Genomic DNA, 19,371 nt, shown 5'->3' with positions numbered 1-19,371 from the left:
ACACATTCTTAATATCTCAAAGGCCTTTGAACAGTGTCTCCTCAAAATTTTTCATTATACAAATGGAGGTATTAATTGCTCAAAGGGTATGTGATTTATCCAAGGCCATACCCACAGTTAATTAGACCTGTCTGTAGATTCAGGACATTGCTCTCTTCTGATGTAGTGCAAAACCCTCATGAGGTTTAGGAGAATTAGAGTGCAAAGTCAGTGTAAGATCTCATCAGACACATTCTTTTCAGGGTTTTGCTGATTGTGTTCTTTGGGATTCTCTTCTAAGTAATTTAACAAGAAACACTTGGAGATCTGGACATATGTTTATTGATACTTATTTCAAGACAAAAGAGGCAGGAAGTAGTGGAACTTCAGTAAGATCAGCAGTAATGAATTCCAGTTTTGTGTTGTGGGGGCAGGTGGCAGTGCTGAAGGGTTCAAATCATGCTTTTGTCAGTTGTTCCATTTAGGCATCACTGAGTGTGGGGTGACTGACTCAATACCAAACAGGTTCGTACAAACATTCAGATAAGTATTAAAATGCCAGATCATTAATTCACAACTGAAAAAAAAAAAAAACATGTCACATGGTCAGCGCCCCTCTAGAAAACTCAATATAACAGGATTAATTATAATAATAGAATTGATGGGTGAGCAGCAAACCAGAAATGGGCCATTTTGTTGGCCTTTTGCAATGACTCCTGTCCTCAAGCCTGACACTCACATTGGTTGTCTTGTTTGCAACCTGCTGATTGGCACTGGAGAATGCTCAAGAAATACACAGCTAGTTCTAGGTTAAAAACTGACTGAAACAGTTTTAAGAGTAATTTTGCAATTTTTTTTCAACTCCTTGTTCAGTAATTTCATGTTAATAGCTTGAAATCTATCAAGGTAAGGGTATTTATACCATAAAAATAAGCAGTTGTTACAAATAAGGTTTTGAGGTGTTTTTAAGATACCTTCTTATTTAGATATTTACAAATATGCTACTGTGCACAGTATAATTATGTGACTAAATTCATCATTTACTCTCTCTTTTCTTTGAATCAGGGTTTCTTTGTGTAGCCCTGGCTGTCCTGGACTCAGTATGTAGACCAGGTTGTTCTCAAACTCAGAGATCTGCCTGCCTCTGACTCCCAAGTGCTGGGATTAAAGGTATGCACCACTGTGCCTGGCTCATCATTTACTTTCTATTAGCATTTTTTTTTCAGGGAGAGATAATGCATTTTGATCAATGTAATTTTTCTTATACTTGCAATGACATGTGAGTTTGTCTTCTTGGAGCCATCCCTAGTCAGGCCTCCATGATCACTGATTACACATTCTTAGGAAACTATCCAGGATGGTGCATTAAATGGACCATACCCTTATGATCATAAGCACCTAACTTCATTTCCATGTTATTCAAAGTAAGTTTGAGACCAAACTGAAAGCCAGTCTGGGTTTGCAATGTATGTACAGCCTCAAAATAGCAGATAGATCTCTCTTTCCTTCAATAGTAATAGAGAAATAGAGGATGGGAATAAGGGAGAGAAACAGTGATTTGGGGTTTTAGAATTGAAAAAAGATGCAGGGTTCAGAAAAAAAAACAGGAGAGGAAGTAATGCTTTTGATGAGTTTTAATATATCAGCTGCTTCTGTGTGCTTCAGGCCTTAAATGGTCTAAAGATTCTGGGTAGAAAACAAAGAAATTTGAGAGAGGGGAGGAAAAACTGAAACAAGGATTTCTGCTAAGGAGGGAGAAATTGGTGTCTACAGTTGAGGACTACGGTGCCTGATGGGCAACATGAAAAGCTTCATTTTCTAATTTTGACAAGGGCTGAACTTACGGAAGTGGTAAATCTCTTCTTAAACAATTTGTTTAGTTATTATATTTGCTAACCTAGTTGATTTACTCTAATATAGATCCTAGATGGCTCCTACCCCGCACAGAGAAAAATCAGTATTTTAGAACTTATGTATTCACACCTAACAAGAAGTTGAAAAAAAGATTAGTTAGTAAAGGGCCTGGTCCATTTTCAATCCCAGGGAACTGCCTTCGGAAATAGGTTTTTCATTAAGTTAGCTTTGTTTTTTCCTTAATCCAGTTGACATACTTGGAAACCTTAGTATATATTCCATATTTGCCTTTTATTGCACACTCTTCACCCCAGCTGATAATGCCAGTTAAGAAACTTGTCCCTTCCACTTCAGTAACATGGGGGCCCCCACTATCTCCTTCACATGAATCTTTGCCTCCCTCACGGTAACCAGCACAGAACATGTTGTTATAGATGGTGACTGTTGTGGACCTAAGGCATGTGGCTCTGTCAACCAGTGGAACTCTAAGGTACTGAAGAATGGTAGCCTGTCTCCCTCTGTTGAAGACTTTTCCCCAGCCACTCACGTAGCCAGAACCAAACTTGAGGAAGATATTTGTATATTCTCTATTGGCAACACAGATAGGTGTTACATAGCGGTTCAGTATTAAAGGTTTATCCAGTTCCAGCAAGGCAATGTCATGGCTGTACTTATTAATAGTTGCATTGTAGTGGTGATGAGGGATAATTTGAATCACATTTCGCCTTTGCTCTGTGTCTTCCTCTTCTTCAATGTTATATTCACCTGTTGAAAACAAACCTTATAGTTTATAGTCTTTCCCATAAATGCATTTCCCAAGATTTACAGTTTGCTTGGCTCACTGATCACTAGCAACCAAGTCTCAATGATCTAATATAGTGGGTGGGAAAATGACACATCAGTAAATAATTGTAGTATGCTGACAGTGTTTTATGGGTTCACAAAAAGAATTAAGGGGTTTGGAAGGTAGAATAAGTTAGGATGTGAAATTATGGCCCCTCTGTGATTAGCCCAGTTTACTCAGTAAGAATCCTATTGGGTCTTTGGACAATATGATATGTCCATCATACACTAATGTTGCCAACTGTTATCTATTTGTTTTTTATTTTTTTACTCACCAGCAACCACCTCAATTTTATCACCAGGTTTAAGACAGTGGGCAGCAGTTACAACCCATTTTTCATTAATGATGGCACCTCCACAGAATGCCTCAATTTTACCATTTAAAATGACCTGTGGAAATAAAATTAAGAATCTAACTGCCAATGGTATTTGATCCAGAGAAAAATGAATACATATGGTGTTTGCAGGAGTGGGAAAAGTTGGCTTCTAGGTTTTTGGCAGAAATGGAAGATTTCTGGAAAGTGTCAGCTCTGCAGATGAATTAGCTTTTCTGGAGCACAAACGAAACTTGTTTCTGTAATGATCTTGAAGTTAATGCCAAATGAGAGATAGTGTGGTAGAGGTGGTGCTCCAGATGAGGTGAATCTGAGGAGTGGCTTTGTGTGTGTGTGTGTGTGTGTGTGTGTGTGTGTGTGTGTGTGTTTGTTTGTTTGTTTGTGATGTGGGGTCTTTGAGTCCCTTAATCATGTTATGTAGAGAGTCTGCTGGCACTAGTTATTCAAGCAGATATAGTGGATATGGGAGGAAATACTGAGTAACTGTCGAGGATAAAGAATTACTACTGAGTTTCTTGCCTGGTATGAGGACATCTCTTTGCTACAGCTCACTTAGAAGAGAAAGCTGTGTCATGCCACGTCCAAATTAGAATATTAAGAAATGAGACCTAAGGAATCCATGGGGGCTGTGTTTATTAGTCTCTTATGTGCTGATCAACAGCATGGCTCGCACGTTCATTCCATCTCCCCTAACCATAGCCAGCTTTCTCTGGCTAGAAATGTAGGGTGTCCTTGCTCTAAAAAGTCTGCTTTGCTGTACTTGATTTTTAGACAATGTGGACAAAGTATCTGTAGTGAGGCATTAAACATGGACGTTATGGGTAAGAGCACAATCAATTCTATCTTGTCCAGTCTATATTCACATTATAATCAAAGAGGACAATCACCGTTTTTACCAAATCAATGTCTAACTCAGAGGATTTTAGTTCCAACCTAAAGGTCTTCTTGATCCACATTCTCAGAGACAAAACTGAGAAATGTGGACACTAGAGGGCGCACTCAGCATTCAGTAAAGTCTGCAGGAACCCACTAGCCTTTGGCAACTGATGCCCTTTGCCTAAGTTTTAAGTTGCCCTTTTCTTAAATCTGCTCCTAAACAACACAAAGGGATCCTTTCAGTGTAGGGCAGATATGGTCCTTCTGAAGGTAGTTCTGGGCCTGAATTCAATTTACTGTGTCCTGGACACTGAAGCAATAGCTTTGTACATAGAGTCCTGAAGGGCTCACCCAATTGTTACAGGTCTCTTGCCTTCTTTCCCACAATCAGGCTCTCTGACTCTTTTTAGCTGCTGTTTTATGTTTCAAATGTAAAAATACAGAAAAAAATATAATGATATAACTAACACTAGTATTTCTACAACCTAGATTTAACAGTCTTCCTAATCTTTCTTGTGTGATTATTTGGGGCTAAAAATTTTACTTTTCATACACATTTGGTACTCAAAGCACAGTACATGAATGGAATATTACTCTATCCATTCACAAGTGAGTTAAAGTGCTTGCTACCAAGCCTGATGACCTTAGTCTATCCTTGGGACCCATATGGTAGAAAGAGCAAACTGATCCCTGCAAGTAGTTCTCTGACCTATGTGTACCTGGCTCCTGTATTTCTGTACCTGAGAATTCAGAATCACTTAGAGGTGGTCTGAGAACCAACTGTGGTAGAATGATCTGTGTTTCTTATAAAGACATAGAGACTTAATGAGAAATATTTTGTGGGTAGGACTAGAGAAAATATAATGCTAGAATGTTCTTACAGTTCTCACAATTACGTATGAGAACTGTTACATGGCTAGTGAATCCAAATTCTCATGGCTGGGTAATTTTTATGTTTTAAAAATGCTCACTCAGTGAAGTATCCCAGAAAGAGAAAGACAAACATGGTATATACTCGCTTATATAGACCTACAAGATGTGATAAATATAATGAAGTCTATACACCTAAAGAAGATAAACAAGAAAGCAGACAAGAGGCAAGATGATCAATCCTCACTTAGAAAGACAAATGAGATGTGCATTGGACGTATGACAGGAGTCTACCGCAGAAGGCATCTGAAAGACCCTACCAAGCAGCTTTTCAAAACAGATACTAAGACTTATAACCAAACCTTTGGCAGAAGGGAGTTAGTATGACGGGGAAAGGATAGGAGCCCCACAAGGACCAAATATATCTGGGCACAGGTTTTTTTTCTGAAACTGTTTCTCCAACCAAGGACCATGTATGGATATAACCTCTGCTCAGATGTAACCCGTGGTAGCTCAATAACCAATTGGTTTCCCATAGTAAGGGGAACAGGGACTATCTCTGACAGGAACTCAATAACAGGCTCTTTGACTCCCCACCCCCCAAGGGAGGAGCAGTCCTGTTAGGCCACAGAGGAGGACTTTACAACCAGTCCTGAAGATACCTGATAAAACAGGGCCAGACGAGAGGGGAGGAGGTCCTCCCCAGTCTGTGGACTTGGAAAGGGGCAGGGAGAAGCTGAGGGAGGGAGGGTGAGATTGGAGGGAATAAGGGAGCGGGATACAGCTGGGATACAGAGTTAATAAAATGTAACTAATAATAATAAACAATAAAAAATGTAAAAAAAATGCTCAGTCAGGATGAAACATACTTTATAGGGTCAACGGGAAACAAATAAAACCTAAAGCCTTTTGTTCTAATCCTGGATATAGGTGCTGTTGAAGATACTGAAATAGAAAACATTCCTTTTTCTTCTAGGGTAGCTTTCACAGCTCATTATTTCAAACCTATTTAGTGCTATACTCCACTGGGGAAGAGGATGTTTGCTGTCTGACTGCAAGCCTTCACAGGAGTGCAGGGGCTGTAGTCTGCAGGTTAGCACACATCGTCTTGATATCTCATTGCTAGCTCCAGATGATCCTCATACTCCTTGCACCATCCCTAACAGAGGAAGCTACATCATTCTTTCGTTGATGGACTATCACAGCCATCAAGGGATAAAGGTGTTTATAAAATAAATGCACTTTCATATCAGGATGTGTATGGGACCTGGAATCCTCTACTCACTCTCTAATTGTACTGGGGGAGCAATATTCTGAGTTTGTCCACAAATGATTTAGAGTATGTACACTTGACCCCAACCTTTCCTCTGTCAGTGCCAACCCTGGAGGATGGGAGGGCAGCAATGTCATTTGTGTTGGAGCAATGAGAAGACGTTTGGCTGAGTACCATGGATTGGGGAATGGCAGTGGTCACTGGGTAAGTGTGGGGAAGAGGTAGGTACTACAAGTTGCCATAGGTAAGCAACTGGGAAGTTGTAAAAGATGTGACTACAATAATCCAAGGTTCAATGTCCTCAGCACATATTCTACTGTCTATTGTCTCATTAGACTTCAGTTGCAGAATACAAATATAAAATACTTAAACTTTGATATAAGACTCTGCTCAGTATATAGCACTGTACCAGTGTACTGGTTAAAAATATGAGATGGCTGACACTGATTCCAAGTGATTTTCACCAGCAAGTGAATTTGAGCAACATGGTTCTGTGCTGGTCCTGAATATTATAATCCAATTAATTTGTCTCTGGAAGTAGAAATAACATGCCACAGTGGAATATTGTTTCTCTTTTAGGTATTGCTATGGAATTACTGAGCAGCTCCCAACTTAGTGGGTTAGTTAGGTCAACCTGAACAGTATCCACAGCCTAAGGGCACAAAGACTGCAATATATTCTATATGAGTCTGCCAAAGGTGTGCTGCCTGGAGCGTCTACTGCTCTCCAGTAGATGACTGAGAAATATGCTTGTGTCCTTTAAGCCTGAAGAGCATTCTTTGCCAATCCTTAATTGGTGTTAGAAATTTCAGCAAACACCTTTGCCAAGAAAAAAGGACTAAGATATATTTGCAATTAAAAGATTACAAATGTGTCATTTTGGAATGTTTGCTTGGCTATCTCAGGATTGCAGCTATCTAAATATTAGCTACTTGGAAGATGAGATGCCTGCTTGGCCAAGGATGAGTTCTTATAAGACTTGAAAGAATGATGGAGAAAATAAGAAAGCATGTATTCTGAGCAAGATATCAGAGTTCTGATCTGTCAAATACTTTCATAGTCAGAGTCTAGTAGGAGCTTGTTTCTATCCAACACCACCATCTCAGACACACCTATGTACACTGACAAAATTGTATTTATGCTCTTCATGGCAATGGCTGACCACAGCAATAGCGGTTGTCTCATTACTCTTTCTTTAACCTTTAACTCCAGCCTTGCCTTTTTCTCTAAGTTGACTAAAATCCCTATTCCCCTAACACCATCAATTCCAGCTTTCTTTTTTTTTTTTTTTTATAGGATTTTATTTTATTTATTTTTTTTTGTTTTTTTCTTTATTTTTTTTATCAGTTACATTTTATTAACTCTGTATCCCAGCCGTGTCCCAATCCCTCATTCCCTCCCTGTCCCTCCCTCCCTCCCTCCCTCATCTCCACCGTGCCCCTTTCCAAGTCCACTGATGGGGGGGACCTCCTCCCCATTCATCTGATCCTGTTTTATCAGGTATCTTCAGGACTGGCTGCAAAGCCCTCCTCTGTGGCCTAACAGGACTGCTCCTCCCTTCGGGGGTGGGGAGACCAAAGAGCCAGTCATCGAGTTCCTGTTAGAAATAGTCCCTGTTCCCCTCACTTTGGGAAACCAATTGGTTACTGAGCTACCACAGGCTACATCTGAGTGGAGGTTCTAGGTTATATCCATACATGGTCCTTGGTTGAATGTCAGTCTCAGAAAAGACCCTGTGCCCAGATATATTTGGTCCTTGTGGAGCTCCTATCCTTTCCCCATCAGACTAACTCCCCTTCTTTCTTATGATTCCCTGTACTCTGCCAAAGGTTTGGTCATGAGTCTTTGCTTTGAAAACACTGCTAGTTAGAGTCTTTCAGATGCGCTCAGTAGACTCCTGTCATACGTTCAATGCACATCCCATCTGTCTTTCTAAATGAGGATTGATCATCTTACCCCATGTCCGCTCAATTGATTATCTTTTTTAGGTGTATAGATTTCATTATGTTTATCATATCTTATAGGTCTATATAAGTGAGTATATCCCATGTTTGTCTTTCTCCTTCTCAATTCCAGCTTTCTAACACCACTGTTTGTTCCACATTTTCTATTATACAAAGTAAGGCATAAATGGTGCACTCATTGCTGACCCACAGATGTTGCTTGCCAAATTCTTGGCAGTAAGCTATTTTGTTGAGCACAGAAGGGAGAGTCACTGTGGCTTCTAATGGGTAACTATAACCACTAAATAAAGTGTCCATTGATATGTACCTTATCAAACAATACTGCAGGTTAATAGTCCAACTGTTCTTGCCAAACTAGCTTTGTAGATCTAGGTGAGATTACATGTGCCATTTTCTTTCTTCTCCTAATTGGAATTTTATCATCTAAGCTAGGAATACTACAAGGGTGTCTTTTTCAAGTAAGGCATTTCTTGTTTTGTTTTTGAGACATAGTTTTATTATATAGCCCCTGCTAGCCTGTAAGTCACTCTGTAGACATGGCTGGCATTATACTCACAGATATCTACCTGCTTCTGCCTCCTGAATGCTGGGATTAAAGGTGCACACTACCACACATGGATAAGTAAAACATTTCTGTAGAATTACTATAGTCATATAAAAGAAAACATCACCAACACATTCATATTTTAAGTTTGCTGTCTATCCTGGGGTTGAAACCTAGTTAAAGGAGGAGATATGTGTGAATAGAAGCATAAGCAAAAGGCTCTGGTAACTTCAATGATAGCTTGGGGGACTGAGTCGGGAATGGGAAAATGAGGATGTTTAAGGAGGAGATTTATGACAAGACTACAAAAATAAGATAAAAATCCCTCTTTGAAAAATATCAGGGGAAATTGGACTTTACTTTTTTCTTTTGTATTTTGATAAATACTGAAGAAGCTGGAGCTGTTAAATTTATCTTAGGGAAATCTCAGAACTGGTTCATTTGGAGTCATGGAGTTTCTTACTGCTTTCAATACACAATTAGTAATCAACTGTTTTGTATACATGTTTTCATTTAAAAATAATTATAATTATAGTTATTAGAATAAATTCTCTTAAATATTTAAAAAAAGAAAAAAGAAAAAAATCAGGGGAGACTCCCAGATGGCAGCAACCAGTGCTCACCATTTATGAAGGGCAGAGGATCCGAAACTCCAAAAGTGGTGAGTGAATGGGCAGCTAAAGCCAGAGCATTGGCGTTGAGGTTTTCCAGGCCAGAGGGGACAACTGGTGAGTTGGGACAGATTGGATCTAGGCCTACTGTGGACGTCTCCAGGGTCTGAGAGTGGAGAACTATCAACCCCCCTGCATTCTAGGGTGCACTTTTGCTTGTTCAGGCAGCAGCTTTGGCAGTGTCAGCGGCAGCGGCAGCGACAGCGGCAGGGAGTGCATAACACCAGGAATGGGGCCTCTGTACTTTAATGGCCAAACAAGGGACCCAAATCTGAGAGCAAGAAACTGTTGGCCTCTGCGCTTACCACATAGGTCTGCAAGTGATTGCCAGGGTCCTTTGTGCTTTCCACCCATGCCTGGCATGTGAATGCACAGGCCCTCTGAGATTTCCATAAATGCCTGTGAGTGAGTTCTCCTGCAAGAGAGTGAGTACAGAACCTGACAAGCTGGATCCCTGTACCTTAGCTGTCAAACATAGGATCCTTCCCACTCAGACCCCCACTGTGAGCAACATACGGATTCCTGAGACAGCATTCTCAACGTTGAAGCCCCTGTTCTGTGGATCTCCAGTGTCCAGACACACAATTCCTGGAAACAATTACTGGAGCCAAGATGGTGCAGCCCAGACACATCTGAGCACTGGGAGTGCAATACCACAACAGGCCTGTGGGCCATTGAACTATTCAGGGTACCTGCACATACACACTGTGCTTGCGACATTCCTCCCTTAGCTGCATCTGAAACACCAACATCCACTCTCAAAGCAGTGGACATCTCTTATCTTCCTGAAGAATACTCTACACTCCAGGGACAGATGGACCCAGTCTGCAGTACAGGCTCCAGAAACAATCAGCAAAGGGTACTGACCATCACATGGCTAGAGGCTGGCATAAGAACACATCCAACAAAAATTAGGACATTATGGCTTCACCAGCAACCCCCAAAATCAATGGATATTTTCATTCATTGGAAACACAGAAAAATTATTTTAAATCTATGCTTATCCAGGTTTAAGAGGATAAATAGGAAATAAACAAAGCTCTCATAAAAAAAATACAAGCAAATACAGCCAAACAAATAGAGGCACATGTAGAGGCACATATAGAAGCATATATATATATATATATATATATATATATATATATATATATATAAATAGATGCCATCATGGAAAAACAGAAATCCACACTCTAATGGATGAAGGAGATGGTGCAAGACATGAAAACAGAATTAGAATCAATAAAGAAAACACAAACAGACTAAACCCTGGAGCTGGAGAACTTAGAGAAAAGATAAGGAACCACAAACGTAAGCATCACCAACAGAATACAAAAAATGGAAGAGAGTAGCTCAGGTGCTGAAGATACAACTGCAGAAATTGACACATCTCTCAAAGAAAAAAATAAAATCAGAAAAGTTCTAAAAACAAAACATTAAAGAAATCAAAGACACCATGAAAAGATGAAATCTAAGAATAATAGAAACAGACAGAAAAGAAGATTTCAAAAAAAATCATAGAAGACAATTTTCCCATCTTAAAGAAAGAGGTGTCTTTAAACATGCAAGAGGCCTACAGAACACCAAATACACTAGACCAGAAAAACAAAAACAAAAACAAAACAAAACAAAACAAAAAAAACCCCAAAACTCCTTATGTCACATAATGGACAAAACACTAAATCTACAGAACAAAGAAAAAATATTGAAAGCAGCAAGGGAAAAAGGCCAAGGAACATAAAAAGGTAGACCTATCAGAATCAAACCAGATTTCTCAACAAAAACTCTGAAAGCCAGAAGGTCCTGGGCAGAGGTTGTGCAGACTCTAAGAGAACACAGATGTCAACCAGACTACCCAGCAAAACTTTAAATCAACAGAGATGGAGAAAAGAAAGTATTCCATGACAAAACTGAACTTAAACAATATCTACACAACAATCCACCCCTACAGAAGATATTAGAAGGAAAATTCCAATCTAACGAAATCAACTACACCCAGAAAACACAGCATGTAGACAAATTCACAACAAAAAATCAAAAGAAAAGAAGCACACAAACACACTATCACCACCAACTCCACAATAAAAGGAACTAACATTCATTGGTCACTATTATCTATCAACATCAACTCTCCAATGAAAAGACACAGACTAACAGATTGGGTGCAGAAACAGGATCCAACATTCTCCTACATCTAAGAAACACAGCTCTGCAACAAAGAGAGACATTACCTCAGAGTAAAGGGCTGAAAACCGGAAGACAGAAAACAAGTTGGAGTAGTTATCCTACTATCTAATAAAATAGACTTTCAACCAAAATTAATCAAAAAAGATGAAGAGGGGCACTTCATTCTCATCAAAGGAAAACTACCATGAGGACATCACAATCCTAAACATCTATACCCACTCTCTAACATACCATTTAACAGTCCACTCTCACCAAGGAACAGATCAACTAGATAGAAGTTAAATAGGGAAATAATGATACTTATAGAGGTTCCAAATCAAACTGACCTAATAGATGTCTACATAACTTTTCATACAAACTCAAAAAAGTATACTTTCTTCTCAGCACCCCACAGAACCTTCTCCAAAATTAACCATATAGTCGGACACAAAGCAAGACTTAACAGATATAAGATGATTGAAATAATCCCTTGTATCCTATCAGACCACCATGTCCTAAAACTAGACCTCAACAACAACAGAAATAACAAAAAGCCTACACAAGCATGGAAACTCAACAACTCGTTACTCAACAACAGCTGGATCAGGGAAGAAATAGAAAAGGAAATTAGAGACTTCTTAAAATTCAGTGAAAATGAAGGCACAACTTATCCAAACTTATGGGACACAATGAAAGCATTGCAAAGGAGAAAGTTCATAGCACTAAGTACCTTCAGAAAGAAGTTTGAGACATCTCATGCAAGCAACTTAACAGTTTACCTGAAAGCCCAGAAAAAAAGGAAGCAGACACACCCAAGAGGACTTTTGGAAATAATCAAACTCAAGGCTGAACTCAATAAATTAGAAACAAGTAAAACAATTGAAAGACTCAGTGAAACCAAGAGCTGGTCCTTTGAGAAAATCAACAAGATAGACAAACCCTTAGCCAAACTAACTAAAAGGCAGACAGACACTATTCAAATCAACAAAATCAGAAATGAAAAAGAGGGCATATCTACAGATACCTAGGAAATTCAAAGAATCATTAGGTCTTACTTCAAAAGCCTATATGCCACAAAATTTGAAAATCTAAATGAAATGGACAATTTTCTTGATAGATTCAATTTACCAATGTTAAACCAAGATCAAGTAAATAGATTAAACTGTCCTATATTCACCAAGAAAATAGAAGCAGTCATCAACAGTTTCCCTTCCAAAAAAAAGCCCAGAGGATAATGGTTTCAGAGTAGAATTCTACCAGACCTTCAAAGAAGCGCTAACACCAATACTCTTCAAAATATTCTACAAAATAGAAACAGAAGGAACATTACCAAACTCATTCTATGAAGCCACAGACACCTTGACACCTAAACCACACAAAGACCCAACAACAAAAAAGGGAACTTCAGACCTATCACTGTTATGAACATCGATGCAAAAATACTCAATAAAATACTTGCAAACTGAATCCAAGAACACATAAAAGATCTCATCCACCATGACCAAGTAGGCTTCATCCCAGGCATGCAGGGGTAGTTCAATATATGGAAATCCATTAATGTAATCCACCACATAAACAAACAGAAGGAAAAAAACATATGATCATTTCCTTAGATGCCAAAAAAGCATTTGACAAAATCCAACACCACTTCATTTTTAAAGTTTTGAGAGATCAAGGATACAAAGCACACATACCTAAACATAGTAAAGGCAATACACAGCAGTGCTATAACCAACCTCAAACTAAACAAAGAGAAACTTAAGTCAATTCCACTGAAATCAGAGACAATGCAAGGCTGACCATTCTCTCCATATCTCTTCAGCATAGTGCTTGAAGTTATAGCTAGAGTAGTAAGACAACTAAAGGAGATCAGGCAATACAAACTGGAAAGGAAGAAGTCTAAGTATCAGCATTTGCAGATGATATGATAGTATACATGAGTGACCTCAAAAATTCTACCAGAGAACACCTTCAGTCGATAAACACCTTCAGAAAATTGGCTAGATACAAAATTAACTCCAAAAATAGCCCTCCTGTATACCAAAAATAAATTGGCTGAGAAAGAAATTAAAGAAACAACACCCTTTATAATAACCACAAATAACATAAAGTACCTTGGTGTGACTCTAACCAAGCAAGTGAAAGACCTGTTTGAAAAAATCTTCAAGTCTCTAAAGAAAGAAATAGAAGAAGATATCAGAAGTTGGCAAGATCTCCAATGCTCATGGATTGGTAGGATTAGCAAAGTGAAAATGGCCATCCTGACAAAAGCTATCTAAGATCAATACAGTTCCCATCAAAATACCAACACAATTCTTTACAGGCCTTGAAAAAATAATTCTCAACTTCATATGGAATAGCAAGAAACCCAGAATAGATAAAACAATCTTCTCCAATAAAAGATCTTCTGGAGGTATCTCCATCCCCAGCCTCAAGCTGTAATACTGAGCAAAAGTTATAAAAATTGAATGGCCCTGGCCTGGCATATAAATAGAATGGTGGATCGATGGAATCGAACAGAAGACTCAGAAATAAACCCACACATCTATAGGTACTTGATTTTTGACAAGGAATCCAAAAGCATACAATGGAAAAAAGACAACATCTTCAACAAATGGTGCTGGTCTAACTGGATGTCTACATGTAGAAAAATACAAACAGATCCACATTTATTACCCTGCACAAAACTAAAGTACAAGTGGATCAAAGACCTCAACATAAAACTAGACACACTAATCCTATAAGAAGAAAAAGTGGGAAAGAATCTTGACGTCATTGACATAGAAGACAGCTTCCTGAACAGAACACCAACAGCACAGGCTCTAAGATCAACAATCAACAAAAGGGACCTCATGACTATAAAGCAAAGTTTACTGTCATCAGAACAAAATGACCAAGTACAGACTGGGAAAGTATCTTCACCAACCCTATATCTGATAGAAGGCCTATATCTGACAGAGTATATAAAGAACTTAAGAAGTTAAACACCAAAAAACTAAGTAATCCAATTAAAAATGGGGTAGAGAGCTAAGTAGAGAATTCTCAATAAAGGAATATCAAATGGCAGAGAACACTTAAAGAAATGTTCAACACCCTTAGTCATCAGGGAGATGCAAATCAAAATGACCCCAAGAATTTACCTTACACTGATAAGTATGGCTAAGATCAAAAACTCAAGTGACAATACATGCTGGAGAGGATGTGGAGAAAGGGGAATCCTCCTCCATTGTAAACTTGTACAACCACTTTTGAAATCAACCTGGCACTTTTTCAAAAAGTTAGGAATAGTGCTATTTCAAGATTCAGCTATACCACTCCCAGGCATATATCCAAAGTATGTTCAAGTATACAACAAGGACATTTGCTCAACCATGTTCACAGAAGCTTTATTCATAATAGCCAGAATCTGGAAACAACCTAGATATCCCTCAACAGAAGAATGGATACAGAAAGTAAGGTACATTTAAACAATGGAATACTACTCAGCTATTAAAAACAAGGAAATCTATAATAGAGGAAACAGGATGGGAGCTTACTACAGAAGGTCCTCTGAAAGTATTCACCCAACATGGGATCAAAGCAGATGCTGAGACTCGGGGCCAAATTTGGGCAGAACACAGGAAGTCTCACTGAGGAAGAGAGGGGTAGGATTAGAGAGACATGGGATTAGGAGCCCCACAAGGAGACCAGAAAAACTAAAAGATCTGAGCCCACAGGGTCTTGCAGAGATTGATGCACCAACAGAGGACCATGCACAGATAGGACCTAGACCCCCTGCTCAGATGTGACCAATTGGCAGTGTAATCTTCATGTGGATCTCTTAGTGAGGGTAGCAGGGGCTGTTTCTCTCATGAACTCAGTTGACTGCTTTCTGAGCACTTTCCCCTGATGATGTAGCCTTGCCAGCCCAAGGAGGTATAAGATCCAAGCAGTCCTGATGAGAGTTAAGCAGCTATGGGCAGATGGCAATAGTGGAGAAAGAACTCTTCCTTTCAGTGGACTAAGAGTCTGGGAAGAGGGGAAGAGGGAGGGAGGATGGGACAGGGGGAGTTGAAGGAGGGGTCTTTCAGTGGTGATATGTAATAAATAAATTGTGAAGAAAAAAATGAAAATTAAAAGAAAACAAGGAAATCATGAAATTTGCAAGCAAATGGTGGGACACAGAAAAGACTATCTTGAGTGAGGTAACCCAGAAGCAGAAAGACACTCATGGTATATACTCACTAATAAGTGGTTATTAGACATACAATGTAGGATAAACATACTAAAATCTATAGTCCTAAAGAAGCTAAACAACAAGAAGGACCCTAGGGAAGATGCTTAATCCTCATTCAGAAGGGCAAATGCGATAGACATTGGATGCAGAAGAAGACAGGTAAAAAGACAGGACCACAGAGGGTTTCTGAAAGATTCTTCTGATCAAGGTATCGAAGCAGAAGCTGAGACAGTTAGCCAAACTTTGGGCAGAGTGCATGGAATTTTATGAAAGAAAGAGCTGGAGGGGACAGGATCTCCAAAAGGGTGCCCTGCATAGACTGATACCTCAACCAAGGACCTAAAATCCCTGCTCAGATGTAGTTCATAGACTCAGTCTCCAAGTGGGTTCTGTAGTAAGGGGAGTAGGGGCTGTCTCTGGCATGAACTCAGTGGCAGGCTCTCTGATCACCTCCCCTTGGGGGTTGCAGCCTTGCCAGGCCACAGAGGAAGACAGTGCATCCAGTCCTGATGAGACCTGATAGGCTAAGTTCAAATATAAGGGGAGGAGATCCTCCCCTATCAGTGACTAGGGGAGTGGCATGGGGGGAGAAAAGGGAGGGAGGGTCAATTGGGAGGAGACAAGGGAGGGGTCCACAGGCAGGAAAATAAGTGAATAAATTGTAATAAATAATAAATAAAAAGAATATAAAAAAAGAGAAAAACATCAGGTATTTCTATAGGTCTACACAGACCTTAGTAGAAAGCAGAAGTATTTGTATATGTTCAGAACTCTTGGACTAGCTGTGACTGTGGGAGAAAAACTGAATTAAAGCTTTGGACTGGCACTGTGCTGTTTCTTCCAACCTCTACTTTGGAGTTGTTGATGAAAGTGATCTGGTTATATAGGCATTAGCATTTGCCTTTCCCTCCCTTTAATGTTCTAATTATTCTTCCTTATATAGCTCCTTTGTTTTCTCTGTCAGTTAGATACAGTTTCTAAGAAAAGTGTGTTTCTGTTAACGTGTGCACTTAACTCCCTTGCTTCCCCTCTCATTCCCTGAAATGCACCCTCAGATTCCCTGTTTCTTTCCCAAGGAGCTCTGATTCCATTGTGGGAGAACATGAAGGAAAGACCTCTTTTGCCTGGCTTATACCTTTGACTTGGGTGGAGGTGAGGAGTTTGAGCCTGAACTGTTTAGCTCTGCAGCTTAGGATCCCTAGAGCTCCTAGGAAAGTAATCCTGCCCGCCTGTCCTGACAGGCCACTTAAGCTCCGGCCACTAGCTAGGCAAATGTAGTGGAAGCCCTGGAATAAGGTGAGAAAAGAGTGGACAGGCTCCTGAAATTCCCTAGCCTGTGCCCACGGATCTCTCACTTGGTGGATGAACACTCTCTGACTCAGTCTAAGTCTATGACTTTTGCTGTGTGTGTGTGTGTGTGTGTGTGTGTGTGTGTGTGTGTGTCTGTGTGAAGAGTTCTGCCAGTTGACAATTCTAAAACATTTGTTCAAATAAGTCTCTTGTCAAGGCTGCTTAGCCAAGCATTTGAGTCAGGGCTTCAGAAAGGGCTTTCTTAGTTGAGACCAGACTACCTGGCTACAACTTTTTTTCTGTGAGCCCACAAAGAAACAGATATCTCCCTTGTACCCATCTCCATGGCAAGATGTAAACACCTCACTTAAATCTTTGACCCATGTGTTTATGCGCTTGTGCATTCATGTGTGCGTGCACGTGCCTGTGGGTTTATGTGTGTCTGTGTGTGTACTGAGACTTGAACCCAGGGCCATACTCATGATAGGCAAGCACTCTACTAAGATAGCACCAGCTCTACTATTTTACAAGACTAAACATGTGTAGTTCATTCAAAGTGTTGTCGATTCCAGATGAAAGTAAACTCTTTGTTCTTTGGGGGATTTCTTCACTTCTGAGTGCTCACTTGTTCCTTACTCTCACTGACTTGTCCAAGAAAAGAATCAGTCCCGATTGGAAAGGCTTTTAGGAAGCATCAGCAATTTGAGACACTTTCCTAGGTGACAGTTGCAAATGGTGTTGCAGATTGCAGAAGCAAAGATTTAGTATGGTGGTCATTAAAAGCACTGTTTCTTACTTTCTCTCAGTGCCTTGGCCACAGCAGTGGGTGCAATCTTGTCCGTAACTAAGTCTAGCAATCCTAGGACTAGAGCGATAGCTCAATGGTTAAGTGCACTGTTACTCTTGTAAAGGACTCAGGTTTGGTTCCCAGCATCCACATTGTGGCTGACATTTCTCACTCCAGTTCCAGGGGATCTGGATGTCCATGGAAACCAGGCACATATGTTGTATACAGACATATATTCAAGGAAAACATTCATACATGTAAAGTAAATAAAATGATTAAAAAAGTATAGCATTATTATCTGACAGATTAACCATGTGGTAGATCTTCTCATTTCACAAATGAAAAGAGGCTGTGGTTGTCTTCACTTTTTGCTTCTTCTTTGTCTAAAAATGGCTTTTGTAAACCTAGTTTATCTCCTCTTTTTAAAGAGCAGTAATCTTTCTTGAGGAACTGGGCAGAGTTTGGTGTGGAAAAACCTTTCTTGGCTAGGTAGTAAAAAATGAAGAACTGACACAGGCTTTCTCTCTCTTTTTCTTCCCCTCTCTCAATCAAACCAAGAAACAGGTCAATGCCTGACTTTTGGGGGGAAAAAAACCTTGGCTATATACTTCAGTGGTAGAGTAGTGCTTTCCTAGCATAATGATGGGCCTGGGTTCAAGTGCCAGCTCTCCCCCCCACCCCCGTGCGAACACACACACACATACACACACACACACACAGCTTAGGTGAGTTGTCTTTATCTTGGGTGAGGTGGAGTTGGGTTGAGTGAGCATGGGAAAACATCTGTCTTCTTTGTGGAGTTACAGGTAAAACCAGTCAGGTAGATTATTGGTGCAAGTAATCTTAATTCATATGAATGAAGTGGGGAGTAAATGTGCATGTACACATGCATTTGTCAGTGAGCATTTTCACTGATCTTAGCTAGACTTGACAGGAAAAAGGCAACAGGTCCAATAACAATAAGATTGCAGTGAGGAATGGCCTGGAAAGATTTGAGATGACACATAGCATTGCTATCTTCTTCTTCATAGAGCTGCAGTCGACATCTAATAGTCTCTTCTACTTGAAAATAAAAATCAAAGGCCTTCTAGAGCTCTGCAGGCATAAGGTTATTTTGTAATTTAAATGCAAATTTCTGTACCCCTTCCCCCCCCCCGTATCTGTTTGCAACCCTTGTTCTGAGAACCTCCCGTTTCAATGTTGTGTAAACACTGCTCTCCCATTGTCACCTGATAGGCCAATAAAGCATTTTATAGTTAGTTGCTGAATAGGGGAGCGAATAGGGCTGGACTTCCTGTCAGCCAGGGGAGGAAGAGTTAGAAGAGGAAGTAGTAGATTCAGCCATGGGCAGATGTCCTGGATGACCAGGAGAGAAAACTCAGCAAGGAAGCTACAAAGTACAACTATTTCTGGGATGCATGCTGGGAGGATATCAGATTAGTTTAGAGAGTTAAGAATAGAGTAATAACTGCTTAGTTATTGTGTTCTGAAGCTTATTATTAAGTATAAAAGGGTCTCAATTATTATGTGATAGCCAGGTTAAGAGAGAAACTGAGAAACAAACACAGTTTTGTAAAAATAACCTTAACAGAGCTCTACAAAAACTCCTTCTAAGAAATACTGTGGGAAATACAGATCATGTGACTAATCTGAGACCATATTTCTCCCTCCCATTTTAGTTCTGGCTTAACTGCTTTTTCTTTTTT

General features: G+C 39.7%; 1 protein-coding gene across 2 annotated transcripts in view; it reads right to left on the bottom strand.

Annotated features, from left to right (window-relative positions):
• Positions 1–298: 298 nt before the first annotated feature.
• The window catches only part of F9 (coagulation factor IX), a 46,893-nt gene continuing 27,820 nt past the window's right edge, over positions 299–19,371 (bottom strand). The window contains exons 8-9 of one of the 2 annotated variants that reach the window (XM_021626656.2): positions 2,952–3,066; positions 299–2,598 (exon numbers count right to left, since the gene is read on the bottom strand). In XM_021626656.2, coding sequence (XP_021482331.1) covers positions 2,051–2,598; positions 2,952–3,066 — 663 coding nt within the window. In that variant the 3' untranslated portion in view covers positions 299–2,050. The remainder of the gene's footprint in view (positions 2,599–2,951; positions 3,067–19,371) is intronic. The other variant, XM_060375666.1, reaches the window with a different exon arrangement.

This window comes from Meriones unguiculatus, chromosome X, assembly GCF_030254825.1.
Source record: "Meriones unguiculatus strain TT.TT164.6M chromosome X, Bangor_MerUng_6.1, whole genome shotgun sequence".
Classification (NCBI taxonomy): domain Eukaryota; kingdom Metazoa; phylum Chordata; class Mammalia; order Rodentia; family Muridae; genus Meriones; species Meriones unguiculatus.
The sequence above is the reverse complement of the archived record's forward strand: the minus strand, read 5'-3'. Positions and strand labels throughout refer to the sequence as shown.